The sequence below is a fragment of the Chelmon rostratus genome, chromosome 20 (assembly GCF_017976325.1).
Source record: "Chelmon rostratus isolate fCheRos1 chromosome 20, fCheRos1.pri, whole genome shotgun sequence".
Taxonomy (NCBI): domain Eukaryota; kingdom Metazoa; phylum Chordata; class Actinopteri; order Chaetodontiformes; family Chaetodontidae; genus Chelmon; species Chelmon rostratus.
In genome coordinates this window covers 11,972,307-11,998,024 of record NC_055677.1, presented here as the reverse complement: position 1 = coordinate 11,998,024, position 25,718 = coordinate 11,972,307, and the positions used below count along the sequence as shown (strand labels likewise).

The window sequence follows — 25,718 nt, the reverse complement described above, 5'->3', positions numbered from 1 at the left end:
TCTATTATCATCTAGTATCATGTCCGCAACAAAATGCATCTGTTATCTGAGCTGCTCATTTCATTGCCATAGACAGAGTGCTGGAGGAGACATCATTTTGCCCTGATGAGCCACTGTGAGCGAACATTACTATTTTGTTAATAAAGTGGTGCATTACGTTACATCGGTCTCAAGGCTTGTATTAGCATACTGTCACCCAGCAGTCTCATCATCAAAAAGAAATCATTATGGGAAAGTACTTTTCTTCTTGTGGCTTTACTTGGCCCTCGTTTGAGTTACTAGAGCTATTAAGCTAAATTAAAAGACTTGGATTTAGAGACATGACATCATTAGCAACAGAGGGCAGAGAATCTGAACTCGGAACAAATTGCCCCTTCAATAATTCAATTCCACTTGCCCTTTTTATTTAGCAAACTTTATTACAACTTTTCTATCATTGTCTGAGTTAAGGTCCTGTTTTTTCACAGTCTTTGTACATTGTTTCAGCTTGGGCTCAGTCCTGTCTGTTTGTAAACAGAGCCATAAATTAAGATATTTGCCGAATTACAAGAATATCCGAATTGGACAATACTGTTTGTTAATTATGTCTTTAGAAAACCTTTCCGTAACTCAGCTTCACAGGAACAAGCCTACTCTGATATCCCCTTCTGTTGTCAGAACCTTCTGTCCCTGTTGAGGCTGGGTTCGGGTAAAGGTGAAGCGAGCTACCTGCACTTGCAGGCTCTTTCTTGCCTGCGGCAGCTTTGTGTGGGGCTGAGGAGGAGACTACGCTTTCATCAAGATCCAAGCTTCTACTCTACAAAGCAAGGTAGCATGCCTTATGCGTTAGCGTGCTGTACAGATCTTTCCATGTGTTTTTAAATGCCGATAGAAGAGTCTTCAGATGGAGATTAATAGTTTCTGTGTGCTTATCCTGTTTACACTACACTTACACTCCTTTGTGCTTTAGTGCCTTTCTAAACATAGTAGTATGTATTATCTTATTGCAGTGAGGCACTGAATTTTGAATCATATACTTCACATGACTAAGTTTTTAAAGAATACCACAGTGATTTATATTTTCAAGTGTAGTGTAATTGTTGACTTAAAGAAAACCTTCAGTTTTACTTGTTCTTCAAATTCTTTACTGTTTATTAATTTCTTACCACTTTCTTAATCTTCTCTTTGCTTTATCATACAGGGTCTGTGTGCAACTAACGTGCAAGTATGTTCTTTTTGTGGTTGTGCAGATCCAGTGTCTCAGAACTCGTCCCTTTCCTACTCCCAGGAGGTGCGGACCCAGCGTTCCCAGGCCTCGTCCCCAAGGGCAGAGTGCTCGCCTCGGCCCTCTGTGGTCGGACGCACAGGCCAGAGAGCCAGGGGAGACGGCCAAGACGGAGATGCAGCTTCCAACAGGTGTGTGCATGTACACTCCATTTTTGTGTACCTGCACGTTCAAAGGCTAGATGAGATTATAGTTAGAAAAGAACCGCACCGCTTTCGGTACATCAGCTCTTGCTGTGTAAGGCATTGTTTCTTTGTATGTCTTTAGTGATCGTGTTGGCAGCGGGTTCAGAGCTTCACTCTGTTTGTCTTATGTCACGCTTCTGAGGCATAAATGGTGTTATGTTAGTCTGTCTTCCTTGCTTAAAGAAACAACTTTTTGCTATGATTCAGCAGTGTCGTCCATTGTGTTCATCAGACCTCACATGTAACAAGAGAGTGTTACACTTTTCAGAATTTTGTGCTCAGTAGGATTTTTTGTGGCTTTGATAATGACAAAATTGCTAGTGACACCGGCAACCCACATATGAAGATAAAACGACGTTAGAAAGACTGTGAAGGATTTTCTTTTTAAATATGAACAACACCAGGAGCCCTCTAGCGGCTGGTCCATAGTGTTTAAAAATCTGTTTCTGATTCCCACGATGGCATGTTCAGTTTTTGTGATGCATCCCTGTACAGCTCCTACGTCACTCTTTGTATTTGAGTGGTCCATGTACAGATCATGAATTTTCAGTTGTCTTCCCCTCTTTGTCTGTGATTCATTCAGTGGCAGCTCACACAGAGGTGGAGCATCAGTCCAGGCCCCCAGGCAGACACCCCAGTCGCCCGCAGATGTGACCCAGTTGGCACTTCCTGACATGGGTGCAGAAGATGTCCTGGAGCTGCAGTTACAGCAGCTCACTTTGGCTCAGTTCACTGTTGCCACCATGGAGCATGCCATACCGCTGCTTAAGACAGGTAGGAGTCACTGCAGGCTTTTATGTTAAGGTGGATGACAGAAAAGATATTTTAAATTATACTAATCAAGTATCACCATCTGTTTTTTTTTCTTGTTTGTTCTTTTTGCTTGAGTAAAGATTTGATATCTTGAATGTTCCCTCACCTGTTTCACTGCATTGACTGTAGTCTGTCAGTGTTTGATCTTGTCAAAAAAAAAAAAAATCTGCCCTTGCTCTCGCTCAGTTTCTCTCCTCCTCTCCTCTTTCTCAGAGGGTTCACATGTGTTCCATCGTGTTCTGGAGCTGCTGTGCGACGCCGTCCTCCTGCTCGGGGACAGTGTTTGTGAGCTGGTCTGGGACGATCGCAGCCTGGTGGGGATGGAGCTGGCAAGTCAAAACACAACTCATGACAGCCTCTTATGTAGATGAATGGATACACTTCACTGAAAAGGGGGGGAACTGGGTTGGCCACCAGACAATTTGCCACAGACACACAGGCGTACGGTGCTCAACTGTCAAGGAGAACTGGAGGCATGTGATTGAGCTGAATGAATTATATAAGGTTACAAAGGCTTTCTGCTTGGTACAAAGAGCTTCTTACACATACATGCACACCTCTCGTCTGTACCCCTGGGTTTATCCAAGCACAGAATTGTTGTGTTAGTAAATGCCTTCATTTATTATCTTGATTAAGTCCATACAATGGATTGTGTTAAACCAGTGTATGTGTTTTTTTTACTATGCAGAATAATTTGTTATTCTCCTGGCAGTTTAAAGGGTATGTTCCTATACAGGGGGACTTATACACTTGTCAAACCCAGGCCCCTCTGGCCCTCTGCTGTTTAATACATGCCCAGAGCCTTGCAGCCTGAGAACTGTTTTGTCATCTTTATGTGGAGAGCAGCTTTTGTGTGCCAGACCTCTAGGTTTTTCCTATGGGAACGGCCAAACTGTTCATGCCAGCCACGGCAATGCACAGGGCATCTACTGCCCCCTGCTGGTGTACGCGTTCTATTGTTCTATTTCTACTCCCCGAACAAAGTGGCTGAGAATAGATTGTTCCAATTTATTCATACTGAGATAGGGTGGATCTGTATCTCGTCCCAAAATAACCCTGAAATCTGATTACATTCAATTCCTAACCCCTGGAACGAACAATTTTTCTCTTGGCTCCCACCCAGTAGCTGTGCGTCAGTGTGTGTTTGGGTGGGCGTGTGTGTGCGCGTGCGCCTGTGTGTGTGAACATGCACATGTGTTGCTGTGTTTGTGTGGCATGTGTGCTTTTTGTCTACATTTCTGTCTGTGTGTTTTTTAGAAGGAGAAGCTGCAAGCCTGCATGGAACAACTGGGGGATATCCTGAGCTACCATGAGAGCTATTCAGCAGACATTCCCCACAGCTCTCAGGTTCATCACAGAATAGCTTACACAGGCACTGCTGTATTCACCATTAAACTCCTACAGACCATCCTCCCTCCTGAGAAGGTGTGTGCGCGCGCTTGTGCGACCAACTCACAATGCTTTCTTGAAGGTTTACTGTAAAAGAGCAGTAAATTAAGGCTTCTCAACCTCACACAGGCTAGTGACAGTCTCCCAGAAAACACAGCAACAGCCATTTTCCGCCTATGCTTGGATACGTCATTGGAAGGTTTATTACCCAGCATGCAAGAGGCAGCAGTGGCCTACTTGGAGCAAGTAAACTCAGACAGCCATGATCTCTACAGGAGGGTGACCCGTGCTGCCTTCTGGATGGAATCGACTTGCAACTTCCTCAAGGAAGCGCACACTGAGGTATGAGCTGCATGTTACAGAATTATAGCCAGTAGTAGCTCTGCATTCTACAGAGAGACTTTTTACAGATACACATTTCTTTGATTAAATTAAAAACCATGCAGCTGTCGCTAGCTGTGGCCCTCATGCTATAGCAAAACCTTTTTAGCCTGTTACTTATATCAACATTTTGTGCTCATTCATTAATTTGTTTCTTCATTAAGGGAGAAAAGAACTGGTTGGAGTTGCTGGAGCTGGCAGACCAGGCCACAGACGGGCTCCCGTTTCACCAGCACTTACCCATCATCAAGGAATGTGTCCACATCTGCTCCTACCTGTACGAGAAATGTCATATTGTCTTGCAATTTAAGTCGGTCACTTATTCTGCTGCATTTATATATTAAGTGTTTTTATGCTAGTTTAAATCCCTTTTGGTTGTCCCTCACTAGATGGAAGTTTGATCAGCCCAGTCCCCTCCTCCAAACAGAGAGCCAGAAACTTCTCCTGAAGCTGCTGTCACATCCCTTACTGCCTGTCAAGACGGAAACATACGAATGCTCTTTAAACCTGGTCAAGGTCAGAGCAGTCTTCTATACACACTCAGTGTTCAAGTGAGAGTGTGCAGGTTCAGGGCTTAAATTACAGCTGCTAATGCCATAATATGGGTCTGTTTGGTGGGCCATATGGGTATATGTAAATAAGTATGATGACGATGAGATGAATCAAAGATCTTTGGCAGTGTGCTGTTAAAAACCCCCTTGACATTTGAAATCTGTCTTCCTTTTCATTTTTGCTAACCACCATCTAGAATACATAGCTACACTTAAAGTGAATTGGAACTCTTGAATGCGCGCACAAGTGAGAGGAAGGCGATAATTTATGATGTGCTTCTGTGTGATTACATACACCCCTAGGACTGCCTTGGCATCCAGAATGTGTCACGACAGGAACCAGGAGCCTGCGGTGGAGTCAACTTCCTTCTCCACCACAGGGTGCTCTATGAAATAAGCGCTTTCGGACTCCAGGATTCTGCAGAGAGGGTAGGCAAACGTGAGAGTTTCCTGTAATTATATTAGACCCGATTTAGACCTTAGCAGTGAGATCTTTCTGGCCACTGCTTGAATATGTTAGTTTAGTTCCGGGTTTAGGAATACATGTAATCTCTGTGTTTGATGTGTTTTAAGGTTATGCTAAACTGTCAGGGTTCACCAGTGTCATGTTGTTTATACATTTAAAAGTCACTTACAGCACTTGCTTGTAAATGTTTTGTTCAGCAGTGCCTTTGTGAACTCAGCAGTTTACCTGTGATCTATAGGTGAATGTTGCTGCCAAGGATATTCTGCTATTCCTGCTCAAGGGACGATTGATGATGACAGCGTCAACCTGGGACAGATTCAATGAGGCACTTTACCCGGTCATGCCCATATTACAGGTGTTGTGCTCTGTGTAGAGGCTGTGTTGTATTTATACTGCAGAGCTCATAAAGCAGCATCATTTGTGGAACTTATTACATTATATTTATTGAGCGTGGGGAAGTGGTGTGTGCTCTCCACAATCAAAACAAGTGTGATCAAAAGTGCAATTTTAGCACCCTTGGACCACAGAAGACTGAATATTGAGCTGCCAGTGAGAAAAATTTAGTTATTCTCTCATTTACATAGTCTGCTATATTGTTTCCTTTTTGGGTGGCAAAAAAAACAAGCTTTTATTAATTGTTCAGTTTCAGGCAACAGAAAGCCTGGAAATTCTTCATGAATATACATGAGATTTTGACTAGGCTGTCAAGTGTGATTTAATTCAAGGAGGCCATTCAGAGATGGGCCCGCCATGTCAACAAGAGATGAAATGAAACCACCCGCAATCAAAGCGATGCATATTTTATTTACTGTTTTTGTTGCTTAGCTGGAATTCCCCATTGTTCGCTCCATTGTCTGCCAAGGCAGGCTGAGAATTGTGTGTGTGTGTGTGTGTTTCTGTGTGTGTGGCAGGGCTACGCCGGCACCGAAGAGTCACTGGGAAACTGCGTCCTGCTGATAAGTGACATGTCGGACGTGGCAAGAGACAAGGTGTTTCCAAGCACAGCCAAGCTAAAAGCAGCGCTCCGGCTCCTATTCACTAAGCAGCCCACGTGAGTCCGGGCTGCGGTTCTTCCTTTTGTCAGTGTTTGTATTTGTATTTCCTGATGGTACGATGTGCCTGTCCAGATGTGTGAGCATATCAGAGATGTGCACATGTGTGTAATCTATGTCTGTGGTGGTATGTTTCTTCTGTGTCTCTGCTTGTGTGAAGTTGTTTTGACGTTGGGTCTCAGGGTTTTTGTGACCCAGACAAACTCTTGAGTGTTAAAATATTCTGCTCTACCACTTATTATGTGATGGACATATTACCACTGCCTGTTGCTGTCAGCTGATGTGCTCATCAAGTCATCTAAATGCTCTGTGAGGCCTGTGTAAAACAGCTATCCAGTCCCAGTCTATGAATATTGATAGAGATGGAAATTAACACCAGACACTTGCCAAGAGACAAGCCCTGGTAAATTTTGGCAACAGCTAATAAATTTGTCTGCCATGCCAGACATTTTTTGACAACTAATAATCATTTGGATGTCATGTTACAAAAAAAAAAACAAAACAAACATGAAAGACAGGTACCCTGTGTTGGTACTCTAATGCCAGCAGATCGCTTGCTTTATCGTCTGAATAGAGCTGTTTCATGCAGTTTTTAATCTGTGTTTAAAACTGTGTAATTTTTGAATTAAACATTTGAATCAAGTTTTGCATGAATTCCGCTCATCATTGCAGTGTGAGAATAGCAGCAGTGCAACAAATCCTGCCACACCTATGCAGCGATGATGAATCAAGCACATCCAGACCAGACCTGGCTGAACAAGTGGTCTCCTCACTCCCCAACCTGTACTGCCTCAGAAATCCTTTAGACATCACGCTGGACACCAGCAACAAGTCTGTCCTTAAGGTACAAATCCACATACACAGAGAAAGTGCACTCAGATACACTTACACAGAAGCACTTGCTGAATGTGTTTATTGGTGGCTAGGTGGAGTCGGTGGAGAAGCTGTTTTGCATCCTGTCCTCAGACACTGTTGACATCTCCCTGAGAAGATCGGCGGCAGAGCAGCTGTCTGTGGTGCTACAAGGTGAGTTGTCTGTAAAAGATGCTAATATACAGTATTTCTTATAAAATGTTGTGTTATTTTGATACATTTCCAAGCTGAATCTTGACTTTGGCAGGGTAATACATTTAAATCTTAAGTCTACCTTCGTGTATTACTCACTAATGGCTGAGACCTTTCCGATCAAAGTACTCATGTAGAGGCATATTTTAATGGCACGCTATTATATTTTGGGCCCCTTTGAATTCTATTATTTCTAAAGTGTCCCCACAAAACATCCTCTCCATTTTTCATTGTTCCCCAGATGTACTTGCAAATCAGTAAAGGGTATAGTATCACTGCAAAGTGTACAATCGATTCCAGAAATGTTGGGATGCTGTGTGAAATGTAAATAAAAACAGAATGCTGTCAAACAAACCGTGTTCACTGTCTGCAGCTTCACGAAGTGTTCCTGAGCCCATATAGTAATCTCCTTTATACAGTCATGTGTTCACAAAGTGGTTAACCTCATTCCATCCTTGCTTGTGAACGACTGAGCCTTTCCAGGATGCTCCTTCCATACCCAATCATGATACTATCACCTGTTACCAGTCAACCTGTTTACCTGTGGAATGATCCAAACAGGTGTGTTGGAGCGTTCCACAGCTTTCCCAGCCTTTTGTTGCTCCTGTCCCAACTTGTTTGAAACGTGTTGCTGCATCAAATTCAGAATAAGCAGATATTTAGAAAAATCAATGAAGCTGATGAGGTAAAACATTGAATCTGTTGTCTTTGTACAGTTTTCAATTGAGTATATGTCAAAAAGGATTAGACAGCAATCCAACCTTTCTGGCATCTCAGTTATACAAGCAGAATGCAGTTGCTGTGCATTCACATCCCTTTCATAGGTGATTTGAGAATGATATTGAATGTAATATTCCATAATTAAGTAGAAGATGTGCCTGACTTATCGACTGCTTAAAAACGGGGCCAAAAGGCCTAAACAGAGTTTAAGATGAAATTTTATGCAGTTTATAAAAAGTTTGTGTGATAAGTGAGAGCTCTCCCCTTGTACAAACTACAACTGAAATGAGTGCAGCAGAGTTGGTGTCTTCCCACCACCATATGTTTTAGACAAGCATGAAAAGCAAATAGTCGAGGATTATGCAAATGTTTATTGTCGGTGCGAATATTGAATTGTCCTCTTACGTCCCTGCAGACACAACAGTGCACCCGGTGCTGAAGAATCTTGGAATAACAGACAAAGTCATTTCTTTCATTATGGAGAGTGTAAACGGCAACAAGGTAAAAACAAACCTGCTTTGGCAAAGTGATAAATGGATGTGTACTGAACGAATTTCTGCTGAAGCCAAATAAAACAAACCCTGTGTCTCATGAATACAGCTCCATGTGCTCCCATTTGTCTACATGTCCTCATTTATATGTGCTCCTGTGAGTACATGTGTTGCCAGCGGATGTGAAGGAAACCCACCGAGGCGTGCATGATAGAAGGATGAAATGGCCTGTGTTAATAGTGGCAGACAGGGCCTGGTCAGCAGTGATTTTTGCCCTCTAGTTAACGCAGTCTGCTGATCATTCCCAGGCCTCGAATCAGAAGCTGCTAACAGGGATAATTGTCCAGCGTGTTTGGCTTCATGGAGGTGGAGGAACACGGCCACAGTTAACAAATGTGTATAAGAGGGATGCCTGCAGGTTGAATTTGTCCCAACGCTGCATTGCCTGCAACCTGTGCAGTCACACCATTTGGGTTTAGCTTATGTGAAGAGACAGGAAAGAGACCCTGTGCTTTTGTGTGTGAGAGACACAGAAGCAGGAGGAGACAGAAAGAGAATGTGTGTGTTTGTGTTTTCCCTGCAATTAAGCACCGAGCGCGTATGTTGCTGTTCTCCCCAGAGCTTAGACTGCCTGCTGGAGCCTTGTGTATGTATCCTGAGGAAGCTGGCGTATGCAGATCCATCTCTGAGGCACAGCCTGGCGCAGCACAACCTCCTGCTCCTCACACTGCTCAGGGGTACGTTCACAAGACAACTCATTAAGTAACAGCTATACGCGTTGTGTTGTGTGGCTCCGGGGCACGTTCTCAAAAAAGGATGACAAGTCATCCGTTGATGCATGGCTTTTAACCATGTTGTCACGCTGCAGTAAGTGGCATATTAGCATGATGCAACTTGTTGCTATGGAGCTCAGCTCAACACCAGCATATTGTTCAGAGCTTTATCTGCTGTGCTTTTGCATATTGGTTGCCTAATTTGTAGCTAGAGTCACTCATTTTAAATTGGGAGACAATTAATTTGAATTATGACATCTTGTTGTGACTACTTTTGTATTTGTTGGTTGTTATTCCTGTTCTTGGAAGAAATTAACATTTTGGAGTCTCATTGAGAGGTTTTGTGCAAAATATGTGCCAGGTTTCCAAACTTCAATTTTTGGAATAAGTCTTGAACTTTTTGTCGCTCTAATGGAATTTAAAATGTATTCATGAGGTCGAGTGATACAGCTTAGGGTGTGGTTCTTATGTAAAATCTGCATGTTATGTCCACATTATAGCATCCTTGATTTTGAAGGAGAACAAAGGCAGTGGAAATGAGATTGCTGTCCTGATGAGTTTGTTGCTATTTGATGAGCTTGCCAGCATTGAAATATGGTGAGTTTGTTTTTCCCCTCTTTGAGCTTTCCAGAAATAAACATGCATCCCATCAGAATCTTTTTATACAACCTGTTTTTATGTCATATCAGGTCGGACAAATCCAGCACAGATGTGACCCTCGCACCATTTTCCCTACCACTGTCAGTAATACGCAGGTAAACTGATCCTTGAACAGTTTTCCTTGGTTCATGGTATCTTTAAAGGTCCTCTTCTCTCTTCCCCTTCACAAGCAACATGAACAACAGTTAACTGTTCTCCAAATGTCCCCCCAGGTACAACCTCCCATTCCGAGCAGTGACCCATCATGCTGTCAGCCCGTACTGCTGTGTCCTGCCTCCATCCTCTGACCTGCTGACCCTGGCACCCACCCGCCAAGCCCTGCAGGTGGCCTGGAACACTGCATGGCATTCTGGGATAGACAACCTCCTTGAAGAGCTGCATGGCATCTCTACTGACGTTACTGAGTAAGAACCTTAATGTTTCTTACGCATGCAGTGGGGTGTTAATATAGTCTTTAATCATTACTAGAGTCTATTGTAATTTTTTCTTGTGCAGAAAATGTGATGGAGAAAAGATTATTTGAGACCAAGGTTTCTGTTTTAAGAGAATGCAAGTTGTCGTTCACTGTATAAGATAGAAGGGTAACTTTTACATTGTTTTTATATAATTGTGCATTTTGTTTTTGTTTTGTTTGTCTGAAATAATGCAGAAACTAACCAGAACAATATTTCTATAGGAGGATGTTTTTATATTAAAAACACAAAAGCAACACATTTCTCTACATCCTCTGGAGTGGAGAATTAGAAGACTTAGTTTCAGAGGCTTGGCATCTTGTGTTTCATCTGTCTTCATCTACTTCTAACGTGACCTAATTCAAACAGATGAGAACGTCTCTCGCACAGTTTTAACCAGCTTGATTACACCGCCACAGATGGATCAATCCACCAGAAACTAAATTTCTTACAGTGGTATGATTGAGAGAAGAGTGCTTGTTCAGGATAGTTTAGTCAAAGAAAATTGAGAGGAATCTCAATCAAACTCCTTCACCTCTGATCATATTGTTGTGTCTTATTACAAAGTTCAAAAGCTTTAACCCCCCCCCCCACCACCACCACCTCATTGATTTGGTGTAGTTTTGACTGTTTCTTTGGGTATTGCTGGTATGAGGTTTGGCTTTGCTACAGCTTGATTCAGTTGCAAGCAATTCTCAGAAACCGTCTCTCTTTGGATGACTCATAAATGTCTTATCCCTCCAGATTGGTGATCAAATATGTTTGTTAATGCAGTCATTAGTATGCTTCTGAGGATGCTACTGATGCAACACACTTGTCAGCACATCAATAGTCATGTAATCTGATTTGGAATGTATTTTTCTTTTTAACCGTTCGCATTTTTCTCCCCAGCAGATTTCATCCCGACTTAAAGCTGTCAGAAGCGCAGGTTCTGTCGCTGCGGGCAGTGCACCTTCCCACCGCGCTGCAGGACTGCATCCAGGCCATCGTCACGGCAGCAGGACACAGCTCGGTGACCTCTGCCCTCTCCAGGCTCAGCCTCTATTTACTGATTGACAGACTGGCCCTCCCTCACACCCCCACCCACAGCTGCAGAGACACCCTTCACTCCCTCAGTTGGCAGGCAGCAGTGGCCAGGTACAGTGCATACAAATTAAACTCAAGATTCATGTACTTTAGGTTCACATGCTGATAACCAAGTCAGTAAAGATGTCTTGTTAAGGTTTATGGGTTAAGAAAATCATGGGAGGGTTTATGACATTTCCATCCATTATGCCATTAGTATTACTGCTGCTGTTGAGTGAAGCACTTCATATTTTCAATGAAAAAGTATGACAAACAAAAAGTTGAGGGTGTTCATTTTGATTTTCTGCTTGGCATTGATTGTCCTTATTTAAGTAATTTACACTGCACTATGATGTTTTTATTTTAGTAAGTGGAAACAAAACGGGCATTAAATTACCACAGAGTATTTTCCTTTCAACCTCATTCTCTGTCTCTTGTTCGGTCTCTGTGTCTTCCTCCCTGCAGGTTTCTCCAGGTGCGTCCAGCCAGTGTGGAGGATGAGAGGTTGCTGGTGGGCATTGTTGCGTTTCTGAATGCCTACTTCAAACAGACGGACACTGACTCTGCAACTGACGTAGAGGACAAGGACTTGCGCTGGATACTGGAGCTGCTTCTCAACCAGGTACGAACAGATTACTCCTTCTGGATGAGCAACAAAGTGAAACCTCACCACAGTAGTTCTATAGGGTTTTGTCTCAAAGGGATAGTGGAGAATTTTCAAACATAAACTTCTTTAAGTTTGTATGGTTGTGGTATAGATGCCTGGACTATTGTGTACTACTGTATGGTAGCTTTACTTTAGTGTGTGTGTGTGTGTGTGTGTGTGTGTGTGTGTCTGTGTGTGTGTAGTTGTAAAATACTGTATGTGTCGGTGCATCTCTGTGAGCTAATAATCTGGTTAGGCTCTCCTCTCCAACACAGAGGGTTATATACTTGTAATCAATGCTTGAATAAATCACATCAGACAAGCCAAACGTATTACTCTCTCATAACGACAGAAAAATAGTATCACAGCGTACCACCTCCGACCTGCAGCACAGATTATCTCCAGAGCTCTTAACACAAAGTTGGAGTCAGATTTTTGCCCGAGGAGAAGAATAACCACACTGTTTTAGCGAGGAGAGCTACTTTTAGGATTTAATCAGTCTCACCTTGGCTTTCTCATTAATGTGTGTGTAAACAATAAGCCCTCCCCTGGCAGCAAAAGCAGACTCGGATTGAATGCCTGGTAGGGGTGAGCAGCTCTGCTCTGCTCCGACTTTTCTGTAATTACTGAGCTGTTTCAGGAACATCTGTCGCTCTCTACACTTTCATTAACTATCTACTCTGTGTGTGTGTGCACGGCTCAATAAGAAATTTTGCATGTTTGGCTCTCCTAGATCTCAGTTTTGCAGAGAAAGATGGGTGGTGTTAAGAGGGAGGCGCTTGCTCAAATATACCTGCCAGCCTCCTTTACATCTCCTCAGTTTGTTTGAATTTGGAAAGGCCAGCAGATAATTCTTATTTTACCTTTAATACTGCATGATCCACTGAAGTTAATCATCCCTCTGAACAAGGGGATGCACTTTTAAGATGTGCGCACCGTTAACAGAATATAAGAGGGCATAAAAAGAAATTCATTAATTATCATTATCACATTAAAGTGGGATGAATTCAAAATAAGCACATAAAATAAAAAAAAAGCCAATAACAATTGTCGTTTTCAATTCATCCATGAATCATCCAGGAGACAGAGTCCCTTCTTAATTTGCTGCTTGGTGTGGAGACCCAGACCTCAACTCAGAGCCCGGGGGAGCCGGAGGAACTGAAGAACCATGTCAATCAGAGATTGCAGAGAGAGCTCACCAGCTTCTTTAACCTCTTACTCCTCCGACTGACACAAACCACTGACAGGTTGGGTGATTTCACACAAAGATCTGTCACAAGACAGGCGATAGACACAGTCCTTTATTTTTCAGTCTTCATATCTTTCATTGCAATTTAAATATTACTCAGAAAATGTTTAATTAAATGTTGTCTTAAGTTGTTTATGCATTTCTTGCATTCTAATACTAAAATAGTGAGGAAGTTGGTTATCAAGCATACAGTGAAATGCTCAAATCAATTCATTAACTACAGGTACTGCTCAGGGCCACAGCAGCGCAACTAACCTTCCAAGACTATTTTTCTGCTAGCGATGTTCCACAATATTTTCAAATGAATTCTTAATGAAAAATAAATGAAAGAACTGTAATTGTTACTCTGTTAGTGTATCTGAAAGGTGAATGCACTCTCGTGTAATGCTATTCAGCCTTCCTGTGGGGTTAGAAAATCGATTAATATCATCAAGAGGAAAAAAGATACTGAAGTGTTCTTCCAGTGTAGGGAAAGTGTTTATCTCAGTTCATTTTTGCTGGAAATCCTGCAAGCTTAGTCGTTCAGAACGTGAAAATGAATGCCAAACATATAAAAAGCCACAGGCTTATGATAAAGAATTGGTATGTTAATTGTCAACTTTATATTGTCTTTTTTTTCTCTGTTTTCTGCCTTTTCTCTACCTTCCTATCTGCTCGTTTCTCACTCTTTCTCACTCTGTCCTTTCCTGTCTGTCCAGGCTGTGTCTGGCATTAGCCGGCCCCTTCAAGAGCCAGCTGGCAGTCCGTTTGCTCCAGAGCCTGCGGGTGTCTGACGCCCCGCGTTTCTATGGCCTTCCCAGCCTGGAGAGGACACTGCAGGGCATGGTCAGCCTGACTGCCCAGCCTGGCTGGAGCTCCCACTGCCCTGACCTGGAGCCCACCTCCCTCTGCTCCAAATATCTCAGTGGGCTATTAGAGGTGTGTGTTTGTGTGCGGCATGTGTGTGAAGTCCTGTGTTTGCATAGCATGTGTGCATATGTTCATGTGCTACATGAGCATATGCAAGCCTCCTACCCCCTCATCAGCGCTAAGACTGCCTACAGAAATGAATAAAATGAAAAGCTCAGTAATTTCTGAGGAATTAATTAAAATTAAGCAGAATATGGTTACGGGACATGAATTGCAAAAGGTAAAAAATCTCATTGATTAGATATGCCACACTGGTAGGATGCTGATGAGATTAATCAACCTTGCCTGTTCCATCTGTTCAGTTGTTCAACAGTCCATAAAACAATATTGTAACACAGTGTGGACCAGCTTGTGCAGCAGTCCTCAGCACAGAGGTGTCCAAACTTTTGTTTTTGATTGGGAATGAAGACCCCTGTGGAATTGACTATCCTATTTACACAATGCTTGCTCTGCTTTGTTTTAATGCGCAGCTTTCATGGACATGAATTAAGATCAGATGAAAACTGAAGGTTAATTTCCTTTTTCAGTTATGATCTCTGGTGGCTACTTCCATCTCACTGCTACCAGTCAGAGCCCTAACTCTTCCACCCCCTGTCTTCACAACCCCTCTGACCCACCTCTCACCTGATCCTCCTGGCACTGTAGGGCCCTAAAGCTCAGCCGGCCTTGGGCTCCTCTCTTCATCTGCTCTTCAGTGCAGTCCCACACTCTGATGCCACATCAAAGCAAAATAATTAGTCTCAGCTGTATTTAGCTTTGGACGCAGTGAGTTGTATGACAAGCATACAGTGATCACCAACTCAGAAACAGGCACTCTTTGTTTAGTCTTCATTGCTTTTGGTGTTCACATGACAAACGAAGAGAAACTGGCAGAAACATGTGAAAACGCCACTTACACTTTATAACACGCAGCTCTGTCAGCCATGTCTTTGCAGGATGAAAAACTCTGGATGGGAGGCAATAAAACACATGATGCACCATAGCACTATATTTCAATCTACTAAATAAAATCTGTGTCCTCTGCACAGGTGATCTCCTCATTTTACGTAGAGTGGGGAGGCAACTCCTTGTCTTTCATGGGGAAAGGTGTGACCAAGAATGCTGTCATCTCTTTGCTGCACCTGTCCCATGAGATGATGGAAGAGAACAAGGACAAGGCAAGTGTCAACAGTGTTTCTACCGCTCTGCTGCGAGGGTGCTGTGTTAAAACATCTTTGAAAGCAACCAAAAACATGTTTTTCATTCTATTTTGTTCTGCATCAGGACTTTATATCCCAGTGGTCTTTGGGGAATGAGGCGGCTGCAGAGGAGGCCAGTGGCTCTCAGCTTGGTTTGGCGTGGCTCATCCCACTGTGGGTCGACAGAGATCAAGAAGTACGAACAGTCTGCAGCTTCTCATTTTCTTGATTTCATGATAATTTAAACATATATTCCAACATATGTAAACTATATACAGTACATGACGCTCCAGTCTTCACTATTCAGCTGTTCACTTTTCAGCTCGCACTTCATAAACCCTTTCTGTCATAAGATGAAGCTTCTAGATGCGTGACTTTAGGGACAACATGAAACCCATAAGAGTTGCGCAAGAGCTCACAGACAAAAAGAAGCACATGACAGCTAGTCGCACTAAATTCTCTGTCTGTCTCCAAAAATAAGTTCCTGCACAAGTCAGTCTAAGAGGCTCCCTTGACAAGGTAGACTGTCTTAACCACCATCAATTTAAATGCCAGTTGGCGCGGCCAAATTCACTTTTGATGTTACTATACATACTGTAGGTGACCCGAGACATTTGCAGCATCCAGGTTTTTTGGAGATTCCTTACTTTTAGTCTGTGGATGTTTATGCACCGACAACATCTTTCTTTTCCCATTTCTCTGTCTTGTCTCCAACATCGACCCAAATTCTCGTCTCCCCTCTCATGTCAGGTGAGGTTTGCCAGCTTGGGTTTAGGCGCAGCTCTGTCCTCGGTGCCCAGCGGGTGCCAGGCGCTGTGCGCCAGCTGTCAGAACATCAGCGGAGGTCTGTGGGGCACGTTGCTCAACTTCCTCCTGGATCAGCAGGAGAGCAGCATGGTCCGCAGAGAGGTACAATGGCAGAACTGCAACTCTGCTCAACTCACTGTGCAACCCAGATGCATGTTATTGCTACACTTGAAATAAATAACTTCCTCTGAGGAGTCGGTTCTCGTTCCGCACATATATTAACACAAGTAAGAGAAGAGTAAGGTCAGAAAATGTGGCTGGACTTCTATGTATTACTAGTCAAATACAGGCAGATGGCACTGTTGCTGATGCAGTCTTAACTTGACCCAAAGTGTGTGTGTCTCTCACTCTTTTTTTTTTTTCGTCTTGTGTGTCCAGGCTGCATTTATCCTGCAGAATTTGCTGGTGATGCCCATGCCTGCCAACGCAGAGGAGGCCAAGGACTCCCACTGGCAGGTCAGCAGCTCTGCCAGCCAGTTAAAACGTTTTTATAGACCATGAACTGTTTTCTCTCTCCGTCTCTTTCAGTTTCTCTTTGTTTTCCATCCCCTCCCCATTCCTCCCTCCCATTCCTGCCTCCCCTCTCGTTGAGCCCTGCAGGGTTCAGTCCAGGGGTGTTGCTAGAATTCAAGCTCTGCTGGGGCACAGGCCTACAGCACTTACATCCAAAATAATTAAGTTTAAATCTCTGTCAAACACCAACAGCATCTTAATTTGAGATGTCATGACGAGATGTCTCCCTTCATGATGAAGGGAGCTGTGTGTCAGAGGTGAAAAAGATAAATATTATTTCTTCTTATCTTTTAAAAGCAAGGCTTGTTGCTTACTAAATTTGGTCCAGTTGTATTTGCCAGAAAAAAAGGTTGTCAAGACTGACATGCAGAGCACAAAAATGAAAAAATAAAACTGAGGCTTATAGAAGCTAAGGAAGAACTGAGCTTAAGGTAGTTTTCAGTTTAATATAAAATGTAGAAAACAAAGGTCCAGTGACCTTCAGTCAAAGTCAAACCCACCTGGATTTTCCCTTCAACCCATCTATTACTGATTACCTTTACTGATGATGACTTTGTGCACTCATCCCTCTGCACCTTCTCTCACATTAACTCTCCCCTCATGCAGCACCCATGTGTCCATGATGAGGTGTCTGGTGTGTCTATGGTGGGTCTTCCAGCACTCCAGGCTCTGCTTTACCACTGTCAGTACTTTCAGCACGTGGCTCTCTCTGCCTCCAATTGTTACCAAGGCAGGTACACTTTCCACCTGCAACCTCGTGCCGACGCCGCCACTGGACCAAGTCCTCAGGAAAACAATTCACTGGGTAGCTTTTATTTTTGTGTCAGTTTGATCATGTGCGTCTGAAGTGAATGCAATGTAGCACTGTTCCTCCAGAGTAAGTTTATGCGTCATCATGTGTATATGCTTAACTAGATTCTGAGAATTCTCTGTGGTTTTGGAGAAGCGAGCCACCAGAACCCACGATCAACTCCAGCAGACCCTCCAGCTCCCTCTCCACGTCCAGCACCGTGGTCAGCAATGCTCTCGCACCCTCAGACATGCACACACGCGTTGGAAATGAACCGCTGTGTTAAGTCGAGTAGAACCTCACATCCTCATGTTGTCCATTGCAGATAAGAGGTTCAGGGTTACAAACCCCTAAGGGTTCCTCCCCATTGAACATCACAGAAGATACCCCTGCCAGCAGACTAATGGCTCAAGGTACTGCAGAGAGAAACAGAGAGTGTGTGTCTGCGGGTGCACACGTGCATTCACAGTAAAAGTAGCACATCATGGTTTAGTTTTTCATACCTTAGAAACCTTCACGTTATTTTCCTTTACAACATCATTGTGGTCAGTGAATATATACATATAAACTAAAACCATTCCCCACCAGTGTGTGTTTATGTTTGTACCTTATTTAAACAAATTAAGAGGTAGAATACTGCTCGCTAGTATTTTACTCCGTTTGATGTTTTTGAATTTGTGGTCGCAGCATCTTTATTCCCAGACAGTGTGTGAACCACTTGGGAGGCGTCTCTATCAGCCCTCTATTGATATGTCTCACAGGCCAGAGTGACACAGACACCAGCGACTCCGTTACCTCCCAACACTCCCGACAGGGCGAGCCCTCGGCCGTGGAACCCGTTGTCATGGTAACTCCCGACCTCATGACGGCCCACTGTGGCCTGCTGACTAACCTGCTGGCCATCCTGCCAGATTTCACCCTCACCGCCATCCGACACAACCAGCTCCTCCAAGCACTCGCCGGGTAAGAGGTTTGCATGCCGCATGTCAACACCGCTCCCTCTGACGCTTTAATAATGATTAAAATTAGATAACTTTGTTGGAATCTTCTTTTTTTGAAAATGTTAAAATGTACATAGTGTATAACAGTTTTAACTGGATAAATCCTCACATGTTATATTCAGCCCGGAGCTAAAGTGTTTAGTTGATTAAATAAATTGATCGAAAAGCAGTATTTTATAGTCTTGATGACTGATTTATTGTTTTAGTTGTCAGTAAAATACCAAACATTGTCAGGTTGCAGAGAGTTTTTGCAGTGTAAATAAAAGTCATAAAATCAACATTTTTTGTCATTTTTCTATTATGATTAAAGATAATCTGAATAAATTTTTAGATTTTATTCGGTGGAGAATTAATGTTAATTGTCATCCCCTCTAGCTCGTTTCTTACAAAAACACACATATCACACCATCTTTCTTTTCTTCCTCAGTCTGGTGGATATTGAGCCCATTGAGAAATGTCTGACTGAGCTAAAGAGACCCAACATCTTACCAGGAGAGAGAGAAGACATCAAGGGCCAGGTGAGGAACACTGTGATCGACAGTTCTGAAGAGTTTTTCAACTTTTTCTTAGTTATTTTGACTTACCAAAAAAAAAAAGAAAAACGTGGGCTGGTACAGTACAGTGCCAGCTTCAGTGCATCGCTAGGTTGTCTGAGGGCACCTCCAGATTTTTAGTGTGGGTGGAATACTCAACAAGCTTAAACTCAAAGAACACCATTGTTTTTGCGGCTCGGGAAATTAGCTTTTAAAAAAAGAATAACTTATTCTTAGTACACATGCATTTCCATCTCCTCCCTAACCTTAGCTGCTCGATACATTTGTGCAACCAGTTTGCATGTATGTGCGGTTAATCCGTCTCCCTGTGTGTATGTGTGCGTGTTTCTAGTCTGTCACTCTACTTCAGTTCCTGTCCAGCTTCTCCAAACTGCTGCAGTCATGTGTCACGTTGAGCCAGGAGCCGATTGGCCAGATGGACTTCCTGAAACAGCTGTTGACTACTCTGGTGGCGGTGCTCACACTGGATACCAAAGGATTAGGTCAGAACCATATGTTAAATTCAAATGGAAGTCATAATTCCTAGCAAGTAAAGTTGGTAATAATAATCGAAAACATATTACACAATGGTTTCATATTCCATATATACTATCATGTGTGTCACCATTATTGATCTGTTTTTTTAAAATCAATCAACGAAGCTCCAAATGCAAGCGCTATTCTTACATTTATCCGACTCCGCCTGCAGTGTGTTCTACATTGTGATCCATGTGTGGCTTTGTGGCTGTCTCGTGTCGTTAAATTTGTGACTCACTCTTTCCCTCCTCAGACGCAGGTACCCGAGACGCGGTTTGTGTGTGCTGGGCAGACGTGTTTATGCTCCTGGCTACTCTGGTGAGGAGGGACAGCTCAGCAGCGTACCCATCTGTCTCTGTTGCGCTGGGGAGACGCTGGCGGACGTTTGCAGGTACACAGATACTCTGCTCTGCGTGTGTGTGTGCGTGCGTGTGTGTGTGTGTGTGATCATGTGCTAAAGTCAGTAAAAGTGACTAAATTAATTCTGGTTTGGGCTGCAGAATTAGTCCTATAATCTTCTTTTGTGGATCATTTCTCACAATTCATAATAGTCGATTGTTGCCTCTTTTTTTTTTGGAAACATTGAGGTTTAATTTAAATAGCCCCCTGAGGTTTAAGAGTCAAACACATGATACATGATGAAATCGGCTGTAAAACCATTTTTTCATAATCATAAAGACTGATAATCATGATTAGGGTAATTACGCTGATTGTAGTAACTCACTAAATAATCAGGATTAGCATTTTAGGTATAATTGTGCTGCTTTAATTCTGGTACAAAAAAAAAAGAAATTTTATCATATTAACACATTCTTTGCATCATTACTGAGTGTATTAGCTTCTCTGAACAGATGCTAGGATAGGATAATTGCAGTCTGTCCTTATACTACCTCCATTCCTCCTACTCATCTTCCTCTGTGATTAATGGCGCAGCAGGGAAATCTGATGAGTCCAGTAAAAGATGAATGCTGAGCCTTTGTGCGTGTATTTATGTCTGTGTGTATATGTTTATGGTATCTGGGTGTCTGCATACGCATTCAGATGATTAGTGTGTCCTCCACTGGTGCATACTGCCTCAGTCATGGACAAATGTCTTGCTGTCAAGGGATTTGAACAATGGATTTGCCTTTTTGTCTCGCCGTGATTCAGTGTGTATTGCTGCGTCATTCATTAAAAGAAAGCTATTCTCCTCCCAACTGTCTTTGTTTTCCCCGTGTGTCTGCAGGAACATTATCAGTGTGTGTGAATGAGAGGCGAGCAGACCCTCTTCTTCACACAGTGGCTCTGCAGTTTGTCTCAACAGTTTTCACAGAGGAGACAAAGGGTCAGGGTGTGGAGGTCACAGCGTCAAACTCTAAACATGCTACCGCTTTGTGTGACGTTGTGAACGGTCCCTCAGCCAGCCAGCTGTGTGAGCTGTTACTGCAGGTACGTGGCGCTGGTGTGGGGGCACGTGGGAGTCTGTCAAACCTTGGTACACAGTGGGAATTAGAATTGACTTACTTGATGACTTTTTTATATACACTCATGTAAGTGCTCGTGTTGAAGTTTCATGAATTCAAAAGCTTGCTATCTTTCAGGAGTGTGTGATTATGTTTTCCTCTTTGATGTTTTTTTTTTTTTTGCCAGAGTTTGGAGAAGAGGGCCCTTCAGGACCCTTTAAAAAAGCTGACAGCCAGAGCTCTGATGACACTGCTCGCCTGCAGTCCCACAGCTCAAAACCATGCAGCCAGAGGTAATTCCCCAAACCTCAGGCTGGAGTTAGGCCGTCAACTGTTAGGTGCTCTTTGAAAATTTAAAATGGGTCACTAGCTTACCTAAAATTTTAAACCTCACGACTGGAAAAGCCGAATATCGTCAGAAGTCCATGCTCAATTTATGACGTCATTGTTATGGTGGATATCTTCCTTTGACTCGTCATTTAATGTGAGGTTCCCGTTCTGAATCCTGACTTTTTTTTCTAGCTGGTCTAATTGACAGCTGTGTGGAGCAAATGAAGCAAACCCACTCCCAGCTCCACCTGGAGTCTGTCCGACCCGGCAAGGCTTCTCACCGCAAAAAGGTGAGCAGAGACTGGCTGGAAATTTCCAGTGTCGGCCTTTCAGCGCTGCCTGTGTTTTGTTTTGTTTTGTTTTTTTCCCCATTGGATATAATAACAATCCGACTCCAACATGAATGAGTTTTTGGATAAATATTATCAATATCTGTCGTAGTTCTCTGCAGTTGTTCCCCTTTGCTGTCACAGAGCAGTAAAGATGCAGCAACTTTTCAACATATTGGTCTTTGTTTCGTCTTTCTACATTATCAGGAGGAGGGCTGTTTAAAGGAAGTCAAGCTGACTGTGGAGATCCTGCGGAGTGCTCTTTACCGCAACGATGAATGCAAAGTGAGCCTCTGTGTCTGCCTTTTAATTCCCCACTGCTAATTGGTTTTTAATGGAACCTCAGAGTACCAATGCTGTGCCTGTAAATGGGATTCAGCTAAATGTGCATGGTCCTGCTAACATCTCAGCAAGTTTAGCTTCTCAAGCCCTGTAATGGCATTACTTATGAAGCATATTAGCTGGTTTTCATTTTCTAAGTGGCCTTTCTGTCACTGGTGGTTACCTTGGACTAAATAGCCAGTGGAGGCTGTACTGCAGTGTTTACCCTGCCATTATTCTCCTCCCCGTGTGTTTCTCCTGCACACTTAGGAAAATATTTTAGCATTTTATGTTGATTGCTGCCATCTGTGTTTCTGCAGTTATATAAATCATGTACATGCCTGCATATGAGTCTATTCCTGTGCAAGTGCGCGTGTGTGTGTATGATCCATTTGTATTTGTGTGTGTGTAGGTGGTGGCCACAGATGCTCGCCTAACACTGGCACTCTATGCTCTTTGGCCTTGGCTCCTATTGGACGACCCCACCATGGAGGCGGCGCTGGAGCTTCTGTGCGTCTACACGGCCGACTGCGCCACAGGTCTGTTTGTGTGCGTGTGTCTGTCTGTGTGTCTTATGTGTTTGTGCAGGCACTGTGCCTGGCCCGTGCCAGCCCATCGCCTCTGTCTGCGGTCAGCAATCTGACTGAGTCACACACACTTTGCACTAAGGGCCCCATTGTCCTCTCCAGTGACCACTGAACAACATTGTGTCTCACTGTATAAGACCAGTGCCTGCTTGCCTGCCAGTCACAATGGGCACAGTGTCAGGATCTAGGGATCAGGCTGCATGGCCGTCTCACTCTATGCATGGCAGCGGGTTTCAGACCAGTAGGAGACGATGTGGTGAAGCACAGAGCGTCTCTGTGTTGCCTGAGATACTGGCATTCCATCATGCAAATGTAAGAATTGTGTCTGTGGAAATCAGCGCAGCAATAGCTTTTTGAACAGAGGAAAGGCGAGATTCATGGGGAGGGAACAGGAGGGAAATTTTGCTTTGATAAACGGCTCGTGGTCCCTTTGATGAGACTGTGTGTGTGTGTGTGTGTGTGTGTGCACGCATGTGTGCGTGTGTCACTTGTGTAGCTGTACAGCGGAAATCAGTTTCATCAGTGAAGGAAAGGAAGTTTCATGTGCAACCCTTATGAGCGTTTGTGTGTGTGTGTGTCTTTATGTGTGTCTCTGTTTGATTGGCACCTGTTCCTCAGCGGATGCGTTTGCTCTGATCTAAACTCACTCGCTTTAGACCCCTCATATGCTCAAGCTGTGAAGCACCAGAAATCAGTGAAGTCGGGCGTAGTATCTCCCTAAAGGTTAACCGAACAGCAGGTTGTGTTCAGGCTGCATGCAGCCAGGCTTAGTATTACACCATCCACCCTCAGGCTACCATTTTGTCTCCTGAGACTGCTACATTTCTACTGAATGTTTCATCTCCGCTGTTCCTCCTTCATCCAAAGCTTTGTTTGCACTGCTAGTTCAAGTCAGATTGTTGTTTTCATCTGTGCCACACATATTTCCACAGATATTTTTGTAGCAGCCCCAAAACTCGCTCCCACAGACAGACAGAAAGTTGAAAAAAAAGAGGCTTCTATGGAATGATCAATTCTATATGGGTGCAAAAAAAATTCATGAGATTTGTAGCATCAGTGGGGAATGCCTTTGACTCACATCAGTGAAGTAGATCCATTATAAAGCAAAGCTCCCTTGTCAATTCTGTGATAGACCAGCTTTCTTGACAGGTATTGAGATAACCTCGGGCTAACATCAGCATATGCCTGTTGCTGTATGTTACCATTCCAGCATTAGTATAACCAACAAGCTGTCATGTTCTCCAATAATCAACATCAATCAGTGTCAGACTATATCTTGTCAATGCTCTCTGTCTTAAATTAGTTAATTTCGGTGCTTTGTATGTAATCTACAGCTGCAGCAATTAGTCATGTTATTTATACTGATGTGAATGTGGTGCCAAAAGAGAGATGTTTTTATTCCTATCACTTATTAGTATGTTATCTTTTTGTGTTTACATTTCTGAGTGGCCTTGTAGTAGAATAAATTGTGGCCAGTGCCTTGGGCGAAATAATTTCCCGCCCTCCCAGAGTCAGAAGATGGTGCTTTTCATCATCAGTCAGAGTGCTTTCAGGGTGAATGAAGATTAAAAGCCAGTTAAAAGATTAAAAACAAAACTTTCAGTGATGGTTTAATGATTCTACATGTGAAACTTTGTTGCTTCAAAACTCTGTATTCATCGTAAACGCTGTTTTGGGACGACTGTGTCTCTCAGTTAGCTGCGTCTGTATCGTCCCCACTAAGGTGGAGTTTATTCTGTCTGTGCACAAGAGGTCCACTCTCCATCATTTTCATCATTTGGCGAGACGGCTTTTACAGCAAAACAAGCTGTGCATGCACCCGTGCAGAGATGTTTTGGTGTAGCGGGCAGACAGCCGTGCAGCCCGACGGGTCAGTCTTTATTTTTGCGGCTGCTCGTGCCGCTGTCTGGACAGCTAGCTAGCTTTAAGATAAACAGAAAGAAGCGACCAGTGCCAACAACAAGAAGAGAGGCATTTCGCTGAGTGTCGCGCTGTGTTTGTATTGGAACTTTCTCCGTGGTAAAAGTCGCTACGCAAAACTACAGTCCAGCACAGGGCGATTATAAGAATGTGACTGTTTTGATTGACACTTTGGAGCTGAATAGACTACAGCTGCTGTTTGGTTGTTGGTAATTGCAACTGGGGGCTTCACAAAATTGTTTTTTTGGTTTTGTTTTTTCAGGGAGAAGCATTTCCCAGAATGGTTCATTATCAGGTTGGAAGTCATATTAGCTGCTCCCACAATCCACTGCTCAGAGTACGACCATTGCCCTTTAGATTAGGATGGAATAGTTGTTTTTGATGTCAGCATGACCATGTCAATCAGTGATACCCTTGACTGGCTGCCTCTGTGGCAGGGAGCAAGCTGCTGGAATCTGCATCATGCACTGATTATTGCTCTTACCATTAAAGAAACCAATGTTCCTTTGTTGCCTTTGTCTGTTGTGCTTTGTATGTAATTAATGTGCATAATGTGCTCCTGCCTACTCACATTTCACAGTATGTATGGTATGTGTCTGCGCGTGTGTGTGTTGGTATGCAGGAGATGTACATGCTTAAATGACTTACACAGAGCCACAATATTGGAAAAACAAATCAAGTTTTAAACCAGAAAAAGTACTCATGGATGTTTTGCTTTTTTTTCCTTGCAGCGTGTAGTTCGCTTTGTGTTAGTGGACCTGGTGTTGCACCAGGATCTAAATGCACACTTAGCAACTCCCTGATGCACTCTGTGATGAAGCTGGCCTCGGGGGTCGCCCCAGATAACAGCCCCATCCAGAAGCTCGCCTTCTCTCTCTTGGCTAACCTCGCCATGTCACGTGACTGCAGAGGCCTCCTGCAAAAGGTACAAGTCTAGTACACAGTGCACACAACGTTTTGGACATTTTTGTAGTGCACATAAAGGGGAAAACAGTAAAACACCACTGACATTTTATCCAGAATGCATCAGTTTTTTTCCCGTAAATGAGCATGTTTTTGAATATTTCTGTTCAAATCAGCCAATTCAACAGTTTTCTTCAGTTCATTTTAACTGGCTGTGAAAAACACATTTACAAGTTAAATAAAATTAATGTAAGTGTGATATGCGGTGTTACAGAATTAAAAAAAGATTCATAGCACTGACTATAAATGACATAAGCTTCTCTCGCACTTAGCGTGTCCAAAATCTCACCCTCGCACTTACACCATGCTGATAATAATGATCTGTTCACATGACCC

At 43.3% G+C, this 25,718-nt stretch overlaps 1 protein-coding gene across 2 annotated transcripts in view; it reads left to right on the top strand.

Annotated features, from left to right (window-relative positions):
- rttn (rotatin) overlaps positions 1–25,718 on the top strand; it is a 31,157-nt gene that overhangs the window by 2,700 nt on the left and 2,739 nt on the right. Inside the window, exons 7-45 of one of the 2 annotated variants that reach the window (XM_041961110.1) lie at positions 658–808; positions 1,230–1,395; positions 2,033–2,223; positions 2,476–2,591; positions 3,520–3,687; positions 3,781–3,993; positions 4,197–4,309; positions 4,422–4,548; positions 4,887–5,012; positions 5,288–5,404; positions 5,961–6,100; positions 6,774–6,945; positions 7,028–7,127; positions 8,302–8,387; positions 8,997–9,114; positions 9,651–9,747; positions 9,840–9,905; positions 10,023–10,214; positions 11,157–11,399; positions 11,793–11,949; positions 13,054–13,220; positions 13,921–14,140; positions 15,160–15,288; positions 15,395–15,505; positions 16,060–16,218; positions 16,495–16,572; positions 17,236–17,434; positions 17,545–17,642; positions 17,745–17,832; positions 18,181–18,382; positions 18,848–18,938; positions 19,306–19,456; positions 19,744–19,881; positions 20,716–20,918; positions 21,120–21,225; positions 21,455–21,552; positions 21,799–21,876; positions 22,325–22,451; positions 25,151–25,344. In XM_041961110.1, coding sequence (XP_041817044.1) covers positions 658–808; positions 1,230–1,395; positions 2,033–2,223; positions 2,476–2,591; positions 3,520–3,687; positions 3,781–3,993; positions 4,197–4,309; positions 4,422–4,548; positions 4,887–5,012; positions 5,288–5,404; positions 5,961–6,100; positions 6,774–6,945; positions 7,028–7,127; positions 8,302–8,387; positions 8,997–9,114; positions 9,651–9,747; positions 9,840–9,905; positions 10,023–10,214; positions 11,157–11,399; positions 11,793–11,949; positions 13,054–13,220; positions 13,921–14,140; positions 15,160–15,288; positions 15,395–15,505; positions 16,060–16,218; positions 16,495–16,572; positions 17,236–17,434; positions 17,545–17,642; positions 17,745–17,832; positions 18,181–18,382; positions 18,848–18,938; positions 19,306–19,456; positions 19,744–19,881; positions 20,716–20,918; positions 21,120–21,225; positions 21,455–21,552; positions 21,799–21,876; positions 22,325–22,451; positions 25,151–25,344 — 5,496 coding nt within the window. Of the gene's footprint in view, positions 1–657; positions 809–1,229; positions 1,396–2,032; positions 2,224–2,475; positions 2,592–3,519; positions 3,688–3,780; positions 3,994–4,196; positions 4,310–4,421; positions 4,549–4,886; positions 5,013–5,287; positions 5,405–5,960; positions 6,101–6,773; positions 6,946–7,027; positions 7,128–8,301; positions 8,388–8,996; positions 9,115–9,650; positions 9,748–9,839; positions 9,906–10,022; positions 10,215–11,153; positions 11,400–11,792; positions 11,950–13,053; positions 13,221–13,920; positions 14,141–15,159; positions 15,289–15,394; positions 15,506–16,059; positions 16,219–16,494; positions 16,573–17,235; positions 17,435–17,544; positions 17,643–17,744; positions 17,833–18,180; positions 18,383–18,847; positions 18,939–19,305; positions 19,457–19,743; positions 19,882–20,715; positions 20,919–21,119; positions 21,226–21,454; positions 21,553–21,798; positions 21,877–22,324; positions 22,452–25,150; positions 25,345–25,718 lie in introns of both variants that reach the window. The other variant, XM_041961109.1, reaches the window with a different exon arrangement.